The sequence below is a fragment of the Scyliorhinus torazame genome, chromosome 5 (assembly GCF_047496885.1).
Source record: "Scyliorhinus torazame isolate Kashiwa2021f chromosome 5, sScyTor2.1, whole genome shotgun sequence".
Classification (NCBI taxonomy): Eukaryota; Metazoa; Chordata; class Chondrichthyes; order Carcharhiniformes; family Scyliorhinidae; genus Scyliorhinus; species Scyliorhinus torazame.
Genome location: NC_092711.1, coordinates 112,199,312 through 112,217,361, shown reverse-complemented (window position 1 = coordinate 112,217,361; position 18,050 = coordinate 112,199,312). Strand labels below are relative to the sequence as shown.

The following is an 18,050-nucleotide window of genomic DNA, read 5'->3' as shown; positions in this document are numbered from 1 at the left end:
ACACGGGGAGGCACTGGACCAGGAACAAAATCCTCGGGAGCACCGTCATTTTGATTGACTGCACCCTACCCGCCAGGGACAGCGGCAATGCGTCCCACCTCTTGAACTCCACCTCCATTTGCTCCACCAGCCTTGTAAAGTTAAGCATATGCAGGGCCCCCCAGCTCCTGGCCACCTGGACCCCCAAATACCTGAAGCTCCTCTCCGCCCTTTTTAGTGGGAGCTCGCCAATCCCCCTCTCCTGGTCCCCTAGCTGAACTACGAATTGCTCGCTCTTCCCCATATTGAGCTTGTACCCCAAAAAGTCCCCGAATTCCCTAAGGATCCTCATTACCTCTGGCATTCCTCCCACCGGGTCCACCACATACAGCAGCAGGTCGTCCGCATAAAGCGACACCCTATGCTCCTCCCCACCCCGCACCAACCCCCTCCAGTTCCTCGACTCTCTCAGTGCCATAGCCAGGGGTTCAATCGCCAGTGCGAAGAACAGGGGGGACAGGGGACACCCCTGTCTCATTCCTCGGTGCAACTGAAAGTACTCGGACCTCCTCCTATTTGTGGCCATCGGGACCTCATACAACAGCCTAACCCACCTGACAAACCCCTCCCCAAACCCGAACCTCTTCAGCACCTCCCACAGGTACCCCCACTCTACCCTATCGAAGGCTTTCTCAGCGTCCATCGCCACCACTATCTCCGCCTCCCCCTCCCTCGCCGGCATCATGATAACATTCAAAAGCCTCCGCACATTCGCGTTCAACTGTCTCCCCGTCAGAAACCCCGTCTGGTCTTCATGGATGATCTGCGGCACACAATCCTCAATCCTCGTGGCTAAGACCTTCGCCAGCACCTTGGCATCTACATTTAGCAAGGAAATCGGTCTGTAAGACCCACATTGCAGGGGATCCTTGTCCCGCTTCAGGATCAAGGAGATCAGTGCCCGGGACATCGTCGGGGGTAAAGCCCCCCCCCCTTGCCTCATTGAAGGTCCTAACTAACAGCGGGCCCAACAGGTCCATATATTATTTATAGAACTCGACCGGGGAACCGTCTGGCCCCGGTGCCTTCCCCGCCTGCATGCTTCCTATCCCTTTGATCAGCTCCTCCAGCCCAATCGGGGCCCCCAGTCCCGCCACCAGTCCCTCTTCCACCTTTGGAAACCTCAATTGGTCCAGGAAACGGCCCATCACTCCCTCCTCCCGTGGGGGCTCGGATCGTACAATTCCTCGTAGAAGTCCATGAAGACCCCACTGATACCAGCCCCACTCCGCACCATGCTCACTCCCCTGTCCTTAACTCCCCCGATCTCCCTAGCTGCGTCCCGCTTCCGAAGCTAGCATCCGGCTTGCCTTTTCCCCATACTCGTAGACCACCCCCTGGGCCTTCCTCCACTGCACCTCCGCCTTCCTGGTGGTCACCAGGTCGAATTCGGCCTGGAGGCTGCGTCTCTTCCTCAACAATCCTTCCTCAGGTTCTTCCACATACCTCCTGTCTACCCTCACCATTTCCCCCACCAGCCTCTCCCTCTCCCCCCCCCCCCCCCCCGCTCCCTCCGCTCCTTGTGGGCCCTGATGGAGATCAGCTCTCCCCTCACCACCGCCTTCAGTGCCTCCCATACCATCCCCACTCGGACCTCCCCATTGTCGTTGGTCTCCAAGTACCTCTCTATACTTCCTCGGACCCGCTCGCTCACCTCCTCGTCCGCCAACAGCCCCACCTCCAAGTGCCACAGCGGGCGCTGGTCCCTCTCCTCCCCCATCTCCAAGTCCACCCAATGCGGGGCGTGGTCCGAAATGGCTATTGCCGAATACTCGGTATCCTCTACTCTCGCTATCAGCGCCCTACTCAAAATGAAAAAGTCGATTCGAGAATAAGCCTTATGGACATGTGAGAAGAATGAAAATTCCCTAGCCCCCGGCCTTGCAAATCTCCAAGGGTCCACCCCTCCCATTTGGTCCATGAATCCCCTCAACACTCTAGCCGCCGCCGGCTTCCTACCCGTCCTAGACCTGGAGCGATCCAGTGCAGGATCCAACACCGTGTTAAAGTCTCCCCCCATTATCAGGCCCCCACTTCCAAGTCTGGGATCTGACCCAACATACGCCGCATAAAACCCACATCGTCCCAGTTCGGAGCATACACATTGACCAGTACCACCCTCTCTCCCGGCAACTTACCACTTACCATTGTGTACCTACCGCCATTATCTGTCACAATGCTCGACGCCTCGAATAACACCTTCTTTCCCATCAAGATCGCCACCCCTCGATTTTTGGCATCAAGCCCCGAGTGAAACACCTGACCTACCCACCCTTTCCTCAGTCTTACCTGGTCTGCCACCTTCAGGTGTGTCTCCTGGAGCATAACCACATCCGCCTTGAGCCCCTTCAGGTGCGTGAACACGCGGGCCCGCTTAACCGGCCCATTCAGTCCCCTTACATTCCAGGTTAGCAGCCGGATCAGGGGGCTACCAGCCCCGCTCCCCCGCCGACTAGCCGTGACCCCTCCTCGGCCAGCCACGCACCCGCACCCCACACCCGGCCCGTTCCCCACAGCGGCATACCCCCGTCTCGACCCACCCCACTCGCTCCAGCTCCTCCTTGATCTTAGCAGCAGCAACTCGATTCCCCCCCCCCCCGGCTAGGACCCATGCTAGCTGGTTTACTCCCCCCATTGTACTTCCGCAAGTCAGCTGACTCCTGCTGACCCCAGCCATTCCCACCTCCCCTTCGACTCCTCCTATTGTGTGGCACACCCTCCTCTCCCGCTCCTCATTCACAGGCTCTACCCCTCTGTTCTAAGCGCGGGAGACAATCCTCGCTTCCCCGCCCCGGTCCCCCCCCCCCCCCCCAGTCTTCAGCACGGGAAAAAAATCCCACGCTCTCCACCTACCAGGCCCCGCCACCAACCAAAACAGTGCCCAACCCACCCCATCCACCCTCCCCAACCCGAAAGAGAAAAACACAGAGAAAAAGAGACCCAAAACAATGCAGAGCACCCCCCCCCCCCCCCCGAACCAAAAATAGGCATAACATATCCACCACAGTCCCCAATCGTCCATCCCGACCCTCAGTCTGTGTCCAGCTTCTCGGCCTGAACAAAGGCCCACGCCTCCTCCGGAGACTCAAAATAATGGTGCCTGTCCTTGTAGGTAACCCACAGTCGCGCCGGGTGCAACATGCCAAACCTCACCCCCTTCCTGTGCAGCACCGCCTTCGCTCGATTGTACCCGGCCCTCCTCTTCGCCACCTCCGCACTCCAGTCCTGATATATCCGAACCTCTGCATTCTCCCACCTGCTTCTCCTCTCCTTCTTGGCCCACCTGAGCACACACTACCGATCGACGAACCGATCGAACCGCACCAGCACTGCCCGCGGAGGCTCGTTAGCCTTGGGCCTCCTTGCCAACACTCTATGGGCCCTTTCCAGCTCCAGGGGACCCTGGAAGGACCCCGCTCCCATCAGCGAGTTTAACATGGTGACCACATAGGCCCCCATGTCCGGCCCCTCCAGCCCCTCCGGGAGGCCCAGAATCCGCAGATTCTTCCGCCTCGACCGATTCTCCATCTCCTCGAACCGCTCCTGCCATTTCTTGTGGAGCGCCTCGTGCGCCTCCACCTTTACCGCCAGGACTAAGATCTCGTCCTCATTGTCAGAGACCTTTTGTTGTGCCTCTCGAATCGCCACCCCCCGGGCCGTCTGTGGCTCCAGCAGCTTATCAATAGAAGCCTTCATCTGCACTAGCAGGTCCGTTTTAATCTCTCTGAGGCAGTGCTGGATACCCTCCTGTTGCTCCTCCGCCCACTGCCTCCACGCTGCCTGGTCTCCGCCCGCCGCCATTTTGTCCTTCTTCCCTCCCTTCTTCGGGTCCAGCACCACCTTTTCTGTCATCCCGCTCCTAGTTAAAGCCATATATTGACGGGGAGCTATTATTAACTCCTTCCCACACCGGGAAACGTCGAAAAAGTGCCCTTGGGGGCCAGAAAAGAGCCCAAAAGTCCGTTTTTGCGGGAGCCGCCGAATGTGCGACTTAGCTCCGCATAGCCGCAACCGGAAGTCTCGCGAGGGAATCCTTTTGGCAGTATTCGCTTCACCAATCTACCCCAAAATGTCTGTGGAAACTCCTGAAAAAGGTCTCAGTGTCCATTCCAGACGGGAGCTGCCGAATGCGCGACCTACTCCTCCATGGCCGCCCCCGGAAGACTCGTCCCCGCTTCTTCAGCTCCTCGGCCAACCTTCTTCTTCAAAAGGTTGTCCATTTTGGAAGGACAAATATGAATGCGGAATACAGGGTTAACGGTAGAGTTCTTGGCAATGTGGAGAAGCAGAGAGATCTTGGGGTCTATGTTCATACATCTTTGAAAGTTGCCACTCAAGTGGATAGAGCTGTGAAGAAGGCCTATGGTGTGCTCGCGTTCATTAACAGAGGGATTGAATTTAAGAGCCGTGAGGTGATGATGCAGCTGTACAAAACTTTGGTAAGGCCACATTTGGAGTACTGTGTACAGTTCTGGTCGCCTCATTTTAGGAAGGATGTGGAATCTTTGGAAAAGGTGTAAAGAAGATTTACCAGGATGTTGCCTGGAATGGAGAGTAGGTCTTACGAGGAAAGGTTGAGGGTGCTAGGCCTTTTCTCATTAGAACGGAGAAGGATGAGGGGCGACTTGATAGAGGTTTATAAGATGATCAGGGGAATAGATAGAGGAGACAGTCAGAGACTTTTTCCCCGGGTGGAACAAACCATTACAAGGGGACATAAATTTAAGGTGAAAGGTGGAAGATATAGGAGGGATATCAGAGGTAGGTTCTTTACCCAGAGAGTAGTGGGGGCATGGAATGCAGTGCGTGTGGAAGTAGTGGAGTCGGAAACATTAGGGACCTTCAAGCAGCTATTGGATAGGTACTTGGATTACGGTTAAATGATATAGTGTAGATTTATTTGTTCTCAAGGGCAGCACGGTAGCATTGTGGATAGCACAATTGCTTCACAGCTCCAGGGTCCCAGGTCCTATTCCGGCTTGGGTCACTGACTGTGCGGAGTCTGCACGTCCTCCCCATGTCTGCGTGGGTTTCCTCCGGGTGCTCCGGTTTCCTCCCACAATCCAAAGATGTGCGGGTTAGGTGAATTGGCCAATGATAAATTGCCCTTAATGTCCAAATTGCCCTTGGTGTTGGGTGAAGGCGTTGAGTTTGGGTAGGGTGCTCTTTCCAAGAGCCGGTGCAGACTCAAAGGGCCGAATGGCCTCCTTCTGCACTGTAAATTCAATGATAATCTATGATTAATCTAGGACAAAGGTTCGGCACAACATCGTGGGCCGAAGGGCCTGTTCTGTGCTGTATTTTCTATGTTCTATGTTCTATGTTCTATGTTCAGCGGCCTTGGTGAGATCTTTTCACAGTTGTTCCCTCTGCTGTTAGAATTCAACTTTGATAAAGGCCCTCAGGTCAGTTTGCAGCTTTGAGCTTGCCCTTCCCCCGCCTGCATGCTGGAAGAGGCCCTGTTTATCCTGTTGCAGCCAAATCTTTTACTGTTTCTGCCGGGTCTGGTAACCAAAAGACATAAAGTTCCTGGGCGACACTGTCAGGGGAATGTTGCAGTCTTCCTGCCACACCGGGAAATGTCAAACCAATGTCGTGAGGGCCCTGTAAAAGAGCCCAAAAGTCCGTTCCAAGCGGGAGCTACCGAATATGCGACGTAGCTCTGCATAGCCGCACCCGGAAGTCCGCCCGCACCCGGAAGTCCGCTGGGCGGGCCTTGAACTTGACCTCAACTAATTGGGTCTTTCTCAATCAGTCGTATCGATTTTCCTCCAATAGGTGGGTGGTTCCCTGATCGCTGGGCGTGTCCTGGTGACTGTTAGTCTGCTTTGTCTTAGCCTCTTCTGACGCCGGGGAGCCTGCCTTAACATTGTGTGTCTAAATGTTTCCATTTTGCCCCCGGAGATGGCTCATTAGTATGTAGATTGCTTGGTAGTTTCTGTCCTGTCTGAGAGTTTAAGGTTCTAATCAACAGACAGAGCTTGCACCTGCTTGTTTCTTAACATTGTCCAATTTTCCCTGCAGTCTTTGCAAGTGTCCATTTTGTAATCGGGACGTGGCCATCCCAGAGGCTACACCGTCAGCAACATAGATGTGCAGGATAAGTGGAGTAGCCATGCAAAAATTGTCCGTTAATGTCCAAGGATGTGCAGGTTAAGTGGGGTTGCAGGGTTTAGGGCTGGGGAGTGGGCCGAGGTAGAGTGCCCTTTCAGAGGGTCGGTGCAGACTGGATGGGCCAAATGACTGACACCCCCCCACCCCCCCCCAAATCCAGTCCAATCTGACCCTCCTCCCTCCGCTCCGACACTCCTTCTGCGCCTCCCATACCCTCTTCTTTGTTCCTTCGGAGGCCCTCTGGTTTGACCCGACCCCACCTTGTGATCCGACACACGCCCGGTCTGAGCAGACCCCCTCGCTTGCTGTTCGATCACCGTGCCCCCACCCCATTGTACCCCCCCCCCGATCACCGCGGCCCCCCACCCCATTGTACCCCCCCCCCGTCCGATACCCCCGCCTTGCCTGCCCCACTTACCTTTTTAATTGTCCCTTTAAACACTTCCCTTCCGGCAGGTAGTGCCGCAAGAAATACGTGCTTCTTACCTCGCTGCGCCTCAGCTGCCCCACACCAGAGAGCGATAGATCGGTTCTTGATTAATAAGGGTATCAGGGTTATACGGAGAAGGCAGGAGAATGGGGATGAGAAACACATCAGCTGTGATTGACCGGCGGAGCAATCCTGATGGGCCAAATGGCCTCATTCTGCTCCAATGTCTTATGGCCTTACGTTCCAGAAATGGGACAGGTATTTTGAAGCGCACATTGTAATGATTGTCGCTGCCACCAGAGGGCAGTGAGAGACTGGGTGAATATATATAGTGAAGAAAATGTGATGGAGGGAGCCAGTGCGTAAACAGAAACATTATTTTAACACTGATATGAAACTTGAAATTTAAAAAAAGTTATTTATTATCATGTGTTCTCACTGTTGCTATTACTGTTACAAATGTCCGATAGATAGACGAGTTCGCATTTGACGGGTTCAAATTAGAACATGATATAAGGACCTTCATCAGGACCTTCTTCTTGTCAAACCGAGTGGTCAGATTTGCAGGAAGAGTGAGTGAGGAGTGTGCAACAACGCTGCAGGAAGAGTGAGTGAGCAAAAGGCACCGCAATCCTTGGACAGCAGACATGAAGGTGAGATTTAGTCTCTCCCGCAAGAAAGTAGCTATAACAGGAAGGAGGGAATATATGTTCTCATTCGTTACTATGCAACTTGCCGGCAGTTCAAGTGAATAATTGCACCGTGCACATACCGATATACACCGCCAGAGAGCAGTGTGATGTATGGAAAGTATTTAACGTGGGAGGTCAGGTGTGTGCTCTCAGTGCGAGCTGGTGTCAGTGTGAAACGTGGAGAATGGGTGGTTAAACCTGAAGGAATGCTCAGCTCATTTAGTTAGTTCAACAGAAACACGTCACTGAGTGAACCCGAAGTAAGTGTTTGGCACCCCGTTAATTTTTCAGAATATAGTATTCATCTCCTGGTTCTGAGCCGAGCTCGGTATTGCGTGTGAACTGATAATGCTTCGGGTTCACACTGGCATTTTGCTGTGTTTCATTCTGATCTGCACGGAGGTGAGCGGAGAAGCTGCGATGCTGCAGCTCCCTGGGTGGATGGTTGTTAGTGAAGCGGGTAACGTGTCCATGAACTGCACCAGCAGTATAGCTTTTAACCTCGTAAACTGGTACAGACAGTACCCGAACCAGTCACCCCAGCATCTGGTGATGGCCACAAGAGGAACCGACCAACACGGGAGGATTACAGCTTCAATCGCTGGAAACAATAAGCTCAGTATCCTGACTGTGAGAGCCGCGCGAGTTACAGACTCTGCCACCTATCTCTGCGCTGTGAGCCACAGTGTAACTAACAGAGGGAGACCCCATACAAAAACCTGCACCGTCTTACCAAGCCGCTTTGCTGTGTCTGAAATATCGGCATTTCATAAGGCGGGATGTGGAATTCCATGGAAAGGGGGAATGAGAGCAAAACGTAGCGAGAAGGGGAAGATTTAAAGAGGGTGAAACATGAAGAGAATTGGAAATACAGTCGAAGGGGAAGCGTTAACATGCAAACCGGAATGAGTGAAAGAAGAATACGTAAAGATACGTAAAGATACGCACGTTCTGAAACAATGAAAAGAGAAATGAAAAAAAGTGAGAAATAACGGGTGTGATGCACAGAGTGAAGGATCAGGTAAAATCATAAATGAAGCGACTCAGAAATAATGTAAAACGGCCTTTGTTTTAACATCATTCAATCTTCCTTGATAATTCGACATGTCATGGCTTGAAAAACGGCTTTTGAAGAACTGCTATTGGATATTGCTCCATACGTAAATCTACACCCTTTCCACAGTTCTAACCATGTAAATTCCTCCCACTGGGAAACGCGCCAGAGGGCGAGGTGGTCCCAAATTATTTCCTGTTATTAACATAAAATATCGACAAAGAACTGGCGGTAACGCTGCGAGCTGCCGTCCCGATAACAGCTTGTTCAAAGTCTGATACACATTTTCTGCCCTGTGATCGTGGAGGTCTTTCCCAGTTTGTTATTGCCTCAGCAGGAATCCGGGATCTGTAATTCTGTAACCTTTTCCTGCAATCCACAATGAACATCAAACTGTTTTTTTTTTTAGTTTGTCAGGATGTGGTTAGTGCTGGGCTTCGAACGTTTACAATTTAGATAAATGACTTGGACGGTATAGTTGCTAAATCTGCTCACCAGAGAGAGATGTAGGAAAGTAAATGTTGAAGAGGACCTTAGGGGCCTATAAAAGGGCATGGACAGGATAATTGAATGGACACATGTCTGGCAAACAGAATATAATGTGGAAAATATTAAATTGTAAATTTTGCGAAGCAGCCACACAGAGAAGCTCATTATCTGAGGAATTGCAGTGGACTGAGATTCGGAGGGATCTGGGTGTCCGAGTGCGTGAATCACAAACGTCAGTTTCCAGGTGCAGCAAATAATGAGGATATTGTTATTTATTGTGAGGTGAATGAATTCATCACAAAAACATGGAGGTTATGCTTCAATTATTGAGGGTATGCGTGGGATCACATCTGGAATATTGTGAAGTAGGGTGCGATTTGTTGCCAGTTTCTAATGGTCCCCGACTGTAACTCTCACTGTGGAGGCTGGATTATTGTTTCTTTGCTGAGCACTAACTGGGACTCTGACTATTGGGTTTTCGTACGGGACCCGCTATATCTGTAGCAGTGTGGGCTGCAAGGCACAGAGATACAGTGCGCTATCAGGCATCAGCATGTTGCCTATCATTAGCTCGCTAAGTTTCGCAGTTTTGTTTAAGGTTGCTGAAACGCGATCGGTGATGTCAGGGTGTCTGTAAAGGTTCTTTCCTAGAACACGAAGCATGTAATGTGGAGACTTCCCGGGACTCTGACTGTACCAGTACACATACGGGTTAGCAGTGCTTGTCTTCAAGTTGCAGGTTAGTGTGACATTACTTTCCTCTTCAATCTTTATTTCTGCATCCGGCTGCTCCACTGTATCCTGGTGGCTCCAATCTGACATAAAAAATAGATTAAGAACAACAATCAGTATCAATCCCAAATTGATCAACTTAATCTTCACCATCACTATTATTTTTACCAACAATAACATCGGGGTTACAGCAGCCAGGAGGAGAATGGAGTTTTACTGGGAAGGAAATACTTACTGAGAAGTGAGATAATGATGAGCATCTGAGTGAGCCGGTTCCCCATGATCCTTCCTGAGTCTGGAACTCTGCAGTGAGAGGAATCCTCTGTCAGAGGCAGAAATACAGATCCCCGTCCCACAGCACTGCTTATCGACCAATGGCAGAGCCAGCAGTTTCTCCAATGACACAATTGGGCCAGAGCGAGGGCAGCAACCGAAAGCTGTGGGCGGGGATATCGCAGTCTCAATATTGAGTGTGTGGTAACTCTCAGCTGCACCCGGAGCGGAAATAGGAAGGGATAAATCTGCAGAAGACTGTGACCATCCTGCACCTGCTCACTGCTCCAGCCACTGAGAAAAAAAATCGTGCGGGAGGGACATAAAGCAACCGAGGCCCCTTTAAACACGGCTTCTGACACTAGACACTGCGTCACTGGATCTGCAAATAGTCTGCCTGTCAATGTCGAGCATCAAAAGAGCAGAAGGATAAACAAACTTGCCAATGTTTGTTCTCCATTGGCCTGGATGAAATTAACCCGGCTGATGGAGGTAAACCTCTATTAATTGTATGAGTCTGTGTAAATTCCCATCAATCTGTTAAACTGTACTGATGAGTATAATCTAGTACTTAATGTGCAAGAGCACCGCCGAGAAACGTGTCTGATTGAATCGCTCAGTGAATGAACATAGAACATAACAGCGCAGTACAGGCCCTTCGGCCCTCGATGTTGCGCCGACCTGTGAAACCTCTCTAAAGCCCATCTACACTATTCCCTTATCATCTATATGCCTATCCAATGACCATTTGAATGCCCTTAGTGTTGGCGAGTCCACTACTGTTGCAGGCAGGGCATTCCACGCCCCTACTACTCTCTAAGTAAATAATCTACCTCTGACATCTGTCCTATATGTATCTCCCCTCAATTTAAAGCTATGTCTCTTCGTGCTAGACGTCACCATCCGAGGAAAAAGGCTCTCACTGTTCACCCTATCTAATCCTCTGATTATCTTGTATGCCTCAGTTAAGTCACCTCTTAACCTTCTTCTCTCTACCGAAAACAGTCTCAAGTCCCTCAGCCTTCCCTCATACGGGCTTCCCTCCATACCAGACAACATCCTGGTAAATCTCCTCTGCACGCTTTCCAATGTTTCCACGTCCTTCCTATAATGCGGCGACCAGAATTGCATGCAATACTCCAAATGCGGCCGCACCAGAGTTCTGTACAGCTGCAACATGACTTCATGGCTCCGAAACTCAATCCCTCTATCAATACAAGCTAACACACTGTATGCCTTTTTAACACCCCGCTCAACCTGGGTGGCAACTTTCAGGGATCTATGTACATGGACACAGAGATTTCTCTGCTCATCCACACTACCAAGAATCTTACCATTATCCCGTACTGTGTCTTCCTGTTATTCCTTCCAAAATGGATCACCTCACACTTTTCTGCATTAAACTCCATTTGCCACCTCTCAGCCCAGCTCTGCAGCTTATCTATGTCCCTCTGTAACTTGTAACATCCTTCCGCACTGTCCACAACTCCACCAACCTCAGTGTCATCTGCAAATGTACTCGCCCATCCTTCTACTCCCTCCTCCAGGTCATTTATAAAACTGACCATCAGCAGTGGCCCCAAAACAGATCCTTGTGGTACACCACTAGTAACTGGACTCCAGGCTGAACATTTCCCATCAACCACCACCCTTTGTCTTCTTCCAGCTAGCCAATTTCTGATCCAAAATGCTAAATCACCCTGAATCCCATGCCTCCGTATTTTCTGCAATAGCCTACCGTGGGGAACCTTATCAAACGCTTAACTAAAATCCATATACACCACATCAACTGCTTTACCCACGTCCACCTGTTTGGTCACCTTCTCAAAAAACTCAATAAGGTTTGTGAGGCACGACCTACCCTTCACAAAACCGTGTTGATCTAAAGATGTGCGGGTTAGGTGAATTGGCCAATGATAAATTGCCCTTAATGTCCAAATTGCCCTTGGTGTTGGGTGGAGGTGTTGAGTTTGGGTAGGGTGCTCTTTCCAAGAGCTGGTGCAGACTCAAGGGGCCGAATGGCCTCCTTCTGCACTGTAAATTCAATGATAATCTATGATTAATCTAGGACAAAGGTTCGGCACAACATCGTGGGCCGAAGGGCCTGTTCTGTGCTGTATTTTCTATGTTTTCTATGTTGACTATCTCTAATCAAATTATTCCTTTCCAGATGATTATACATCCTATCTCTTGTAAACCTTTCCAAGACTTTTCCCATAACAGAAGTAAGGCTCACTGGTCTATAGTTACAGGGGTTGTCTCTACTCCCCTTCTTGAACAAGGGGACAACATTTGCTATCTTCTCGTCTTCTGGCACTATTCCTGTAGACAATGATGACATAAAGTTCAAAGCCAAAAGCTCAGCAAACTCCTCCCTAGCTTCCCAGAGAATCCTAGGATAAATGCCATCCAACCCAGGGGACTTATCTATGGGAATGAAATGAGTCAGAGTTTTAGAAGGAGAGAGCGACCCGGGCTCTGTCCAACTCATTGTTCCACCGAGACACAGCAGGGGGGCAGGCCTATTGTGACATCACTGAGGATACTTCTGCTGCTGGTCTCATGTGACTTTCTAATTATCATGTTTGGGCTTTTCTCCCTCTGATGGTGAATTATGTTCAATCCGGTTCAGAATGAGGGTTACTGAATGGACTTAAGGTTTATAATATAGTAATCTTTATTGTCACAAGTAGGCTTATATTAACACTGTAATTATTGATTTGTATGTCAAAACATAAATGTCAGGAATGAGAATTGACTATTTAAATCTGGATTCTGCTCATTATTTCTTTATCTGGTCCAGGTCCAATATATTGCACTGGAGGTCCGGTCCCAACTATCCCAGAGCTGGAACAGGAATCCAGTGCTTTCTGGCTTTCCAGTCCCCTGAACCATCCCCAACCGTCGTTCGCAGACAACATGAAAATGGGCGGTGTGCTAAATAGCGAGGAGGAAAGGTTTAGATTGCAGCATGATATAGACGGACGGGCCAGATGGGCAGAACAACGGCAAATGGAATTTAACCCTGAAAAGGGTGAGATGATGCATTTTGGGAGGACTAACAATGCAAGAAAATACACAATGAACGGCAGGACGCCAAGAAGTATAGAGGCAAGAGGAACCTTGGGGTTCATGTCCGTAGATCCCCGAAGTCAACAGGAAAGGTAGATAGGTGGTTCAGGAGACATAGGGTGTACTTGCCTTTCTTAGCTCAGGCATGGAATATAAGAGTAGGGAGGTTATTATGGAGCTGTATAGAACGCTGGTTAGCCCGCAGTTGGAGTATTTTGTGCACATCTAGTCGCCACATTATGCGAAGGATGCGATTGCACCAGAGAGGGTGCAGAGGAGATTAATGAGACTACGTATATTTAAGAAAATCATTGGATATGTACTAAGTGCTTGGAGGTGATTCTGAGAGATGCGAAAAGGTCATGATATATGAATATAGTTTTTTTCCTTTCTATTAGTGTTATTTTAGCAGTGCCATGATAAAATATATCAACTTATAGCGTGATTTAATGGGAAAAAAGTGTCGTTTTGGGCGCAATTGGCAGGATGTTTCTCAAAGGCCGCATTGGCGAAATCGCAGCCCGTAATTAAGGACACTTAGTGTTGGAAAGTAGCCCCCATGAGCTTCTCACCATTACTGGCTGCCACGCCGTCAGATTCGCTGGATCCGCACCTCATCTAAGGAGGAGGGGGGGGGGGTGCTGCTCTGAAATGCTCCCTCACCATTCACTGCAGTCAACACACAAGCATGGCAATATCTAGAGCTGCCCCTGGCTTTGGCAATGCCGACCTGGCCAAGTTCCTTGATGATGTGGATGCATGAGAAGGGACATACTGTTCTCCCGGGGTGGGGGGGGGGGGGGGGGGGGGGAGGCGGGTCAGAGGGCCGGCAGCAGAGGCACCAATACCACCTGGGAGGCAGTGACAACGACTGTCAGTGTGGGAGCATGGCAAGGGGGATCGCCGTCCAATGTAGGAAAAAGACCAATGACCCCAAGTGACCTGCAAGGGTAAGTTACCACCTCTCTCTTGGCATCAGGTCCGCCTGCCCCCCTCAAATCCATCGCCCTCCCCCCCCCCCCCCCCCCCCAACACATGGCTGGCTGCCACCTTGCACGTACTGGTCTTTGTGCTTGCTCCTCAGAGCTTACTGGCACCTAGCACCACAACCCCTTGATGTCCAGGTGAGGTGCCCACACATACCATCTGCTATCGAACTCCCCTCCCAGTCCCCAGGCATTGAGTTGAAGAGTAGGGAGGTTATTATGAAGCTGTATAGAATGCTGGTTAGACCGCAGCTGGAGTATGTTCTGCACATCTGGTCACCACATTATGGGAAGAATGTAATTGCACCAGAGCGGGTGCAGAGGAGATTAATCAGGAAGTTTTCTGGGCAGGAATGTTTCAATTGTGAAGAGAGGCTGGATAGGTTGGGATTATTGCCCTTAAAGCAGAGAATGCTGCGGAGGGTCTAATCGAGGTGTTCTAAATTCTGAGGAACATAGATAGGAAGAAACTTTGCCCCTTAGTAGAGGCGTCAACAACCGGGGGGCATAGATTTAAGATAAGGAGTAGGAATTTGGAGGGAATTTGAGCGGAGTGAGAACGTGGAACACACTGTGGAAACACTCGCAACACTGATGAAACGTTTAGATGAGGACTTGAAACGCCATTTCATACAAAGCTACGGACCAAGTGCGAGGAAATTGTTTTAGACTAGATGGATACTTGATGGCCTGGGCAAGCACGATGGGCCAAAGGGCCCGTCTTTGCTGTAAAACGCGACGACTAAGGGGCCTGAGGCACGGAAACTGACGATGGCGCCACACGGCCTCTCCTTAGGTCAAAGAAAGTGAGGGAGAGACTGAACTGAGTTGCTGAAATGTAAGTGGGTTGTTAATGAAGATCACACGGGGCTGTTTCCTCCAGCAGATCCTTGGATAATACAACGATTGATGAGAAATAAAGACCAGGAAAATTCCATCTATTATCTACACTGCGATTTGTTAAACTATAGAGGGCGGTCTAAATAAAGGCAGAAGAAGATTCAACAATAACTTTAAGAAGCAACGTGTACACAAATGTAAGGGGGATGACCGGGATATGTAAATAATGCAGTTTTTCAAAGAAGAATAATATAACTCTTTCAAAGTGTCTCGGGCAATATATATCGTGTGACCTCATCGCTGACTAGACGATTCTAGATTCTAGTCCAGTCTTGCCCTTTAAAGTCTATTTCTTCCCAGTGACTTGCACGATGAGCAGGTGCAGGGTTGTCACGGTGTAGGGAAGATTCAACCGTCGCTATTTCCGCTCCATCAGTTCCGAGTGCAGCTGAGAGTCACCGCACACTTCACTAAATATTGGGACTGCGGTATCCTCGCTCACAGCTTCCGGTTGCTGCTCTCGCTCTGGCCCAATTGTGTTACTGGAGAGGTTGCTGCTGGTGGTTCATTCCTCTCATTGGCCCGATCGGCAGTGCAGTGGGGCGGGGATCTGTATTTCTGTCTCTGACAGAGGATTTCTCTCATTGTAGAATTACAAACTCAAGAAGGATCATGAGGAACCGTCTCGCTTCGCTCCTCATTGTTTTCTCACTTCTCAGTAAGTATTTCCTTCCCAGTAACACTCCAGTCGCTTCCTGACTGCTGTAAGCCAGATGTTATTGTTGGTAAAATTACAGTGATTATTTTGCAGATTCTTTTATTGCTAAATATGAGGCTGACTCTGATTGTCATTATTGCTGTTATTTCTGTTAGAATGGAGCGAGCAAGATAACGTGGAACAAAAGGAACCTGAAACAACGGTTAAAGAGAAAAGTGAAGTTACATTAACCTGCACATTGAAAACAAGTGCTCCTAGCCTTTATGCGTACTGGTACAGTCAGCAGCCCGGGAAAGCTCCAATGTTCATGTTTCGTCTTATTGGACAGAATGTGCAAAGGAACACCGACCTCAATGATCGGTTTTCTTCTACGTTTGATAAACAGAACAAGACTACGGAGCTAACAATCAGTAACACAATGATCTCCGACAGCGCCCTGTATTTCTGTGCCCTGGAGCCCACACTGCTACAGAGATATGCTGGATCCCGTACAAAAACTCCACACTTGCAGTTCCAGCTGCTGCTCAGCAGGGGGCGCGTCCTCATCGGTAGTTTAGTTTCCATACTCAGAGTGACAAAATCTGTAAGAAAAGAACACTCAAAAACAGCAAGAGGTGAGGTCCACCTGCAGTTATTCCAGGTGACGATTGCCACTTGCATTCATAACAGATATAATATTGACGAATCGATCTGTGATTCCTTAACTCCTGCTTAATGTTCATATCCTGGTGTACAGACTCGCTCACTCAGTAAACTATCAGGTCTCACTAAACGACAACAAATGCAGCAATTTATATACATGTCGAACTTTTCAAATCATTACATGTCCGAAGGAGTTTCAGAGGAATATTTAGGTCGTATGGTCAAAAACGTGGTCAAAGAGTTTGGTTATTTGGGGTGGCACAGTAGCTAGTACTGCTACTTCACAGCGCCAGGGACCCAGATTCAAACCTGGCCTTGGGCGAGTTTGTGGCATTTGCATGAGGTGCCCGTGTCTGATTTGGTTTCCTCCCTCAATCCAAAAATATGCTGCGGATAAAAATATGCAGAACAGGTGGATTAGGTGGATTTAATAAACCTCAATCAGGTCCCCCTTCAGCCTTCTCTGGTCCAAGGAAAACATCCCCAACCTAACCAGCCTCTCTTCATAGCTGAAACACTCCATCCCCAGCAACATCCTGGTGACTCTCCACTGCACCCTCTTTACTGCAATCAAATCCTTGCTACAGTGTAGTGACCAGAACTGCACATAATACTCCAGCTGTGTCCTAACAGCTCCACCATAGCCTCCCGCTCTTATATTCAATGGAAAATAAACTTAAATATTTCATAAGCCTTCTTAACCACTTGTCCTCTACCTTTAGGGGTCTATGGATACGCACCCGGGGTGCCTCTGGTTACTGTAATTCCTAGCGTCTACCATTCATTGTATATTCCCTTGCCTTTTTAGTCCTGCCAAAATGTATCACCTCGCACTTTTCAGAGTCCATTTGCCACTATTCTAAGGTTTTCCTCCTCACTATTAACCACATCAACAATTTTCTCGGAATCTGCAAACTTACTGATCATACCTCTTGCCAGCGTTCTTGGGTTACACGGAATGTGGAGCTGAGGCCATGGTCACCTTAGCCATGATCTCATTGAATTGTGGAGTAAACTCGAGCGGCCGATTGACCGACTCCCTGCTACTATGTTGGATGTTCATATGGCAATGAAAAGGCCCTGCATTTTCCTGAGTGACTGTTTGTTATCATAGACTCATAGAATTTACAGTGCAGAAGGAGGCCATTCGGCCCATCGAGTCTGCACCGGCTCTTGGAAAGAGCACCCCACCCAAGGTCAACACCTCCACCCTATCCCCATAACCCAGTAACCCCACCCAACACTAAGGGCAATTTTGGACACTAAGGGCAATTTATCATGGCCAATCCAGCAAACCTGCACATCTTCCGGACTTTGGGAGGAAACCGGAGCACCCGGAAGAAACCCACGCACATAGGGGGAGGACGTGCAGACTCCGCACAGACAGCGACCCAAGCCGGAACCGAACCTGGGACCCTGGAGCTGCGAAGCAACCGCGCTATCCACAATGCTACCGTGCCGCCCTTAAAACCCTTTAAAAAGTTCTAAAACAAAACTTATTATGAATACAGTATTATCACACCATTATCCTTCAATGGTCTGGCGAACCCTATGCCGCAGCCGGTTCGCTGTACTTGTTATCAGAAAATTATCACATCTTGCTTCATTGCAGCAGAGAAATGCATTCCTCCGATTGCTAGCGACACTCCAGTGAAAGGCAAGGCCAGTAGCATTGGGCAGCCAATATCTGGATATAAATGTGTACGTGGCAAACCCGGAAGTGTGTAACTCGTGGAATTAACCTAATGACAGGAATGTTATAGCACTGGGAATCGCAGACACACAGAACCACACAGTTCAGACGAGGCCCTTCCGCCCCTCGTGTCTGCACCAACACGCGAAAAACACCGGACCGACCGACCTAACCCTATTTGCCAGCACTTGGCCCATAGCCTTGAATGTTATGACGTGCCATGTGCTCATCCTGGTACTATTTAAAGGATGTGAAGCAGACTGCCTCTACCACCCT

The 18,050-nt window shown here is 49.7% G+C and overlaps 1 gene segment (V, D, J or C); it reads right to left on the bottom strand.

Moving 5' to 3' along the window:
• Positions 1-9,310: 9,310 nt before the first annotated feature.
• LOC140417869 (T cell receptor alpha variable 38-2/delta variable 8-like) lies at positions 9,311-9,831 on the bottom strand. The segment is given in 2 exon segments: positions 9,311-9,633; positions 9,786-9,831. Coding segments are annotated over 2 exon segments (369 nt in total).
• Between the last annotated feature and the right edge of the window lie 8,219 nt (positions 9,832-18,050).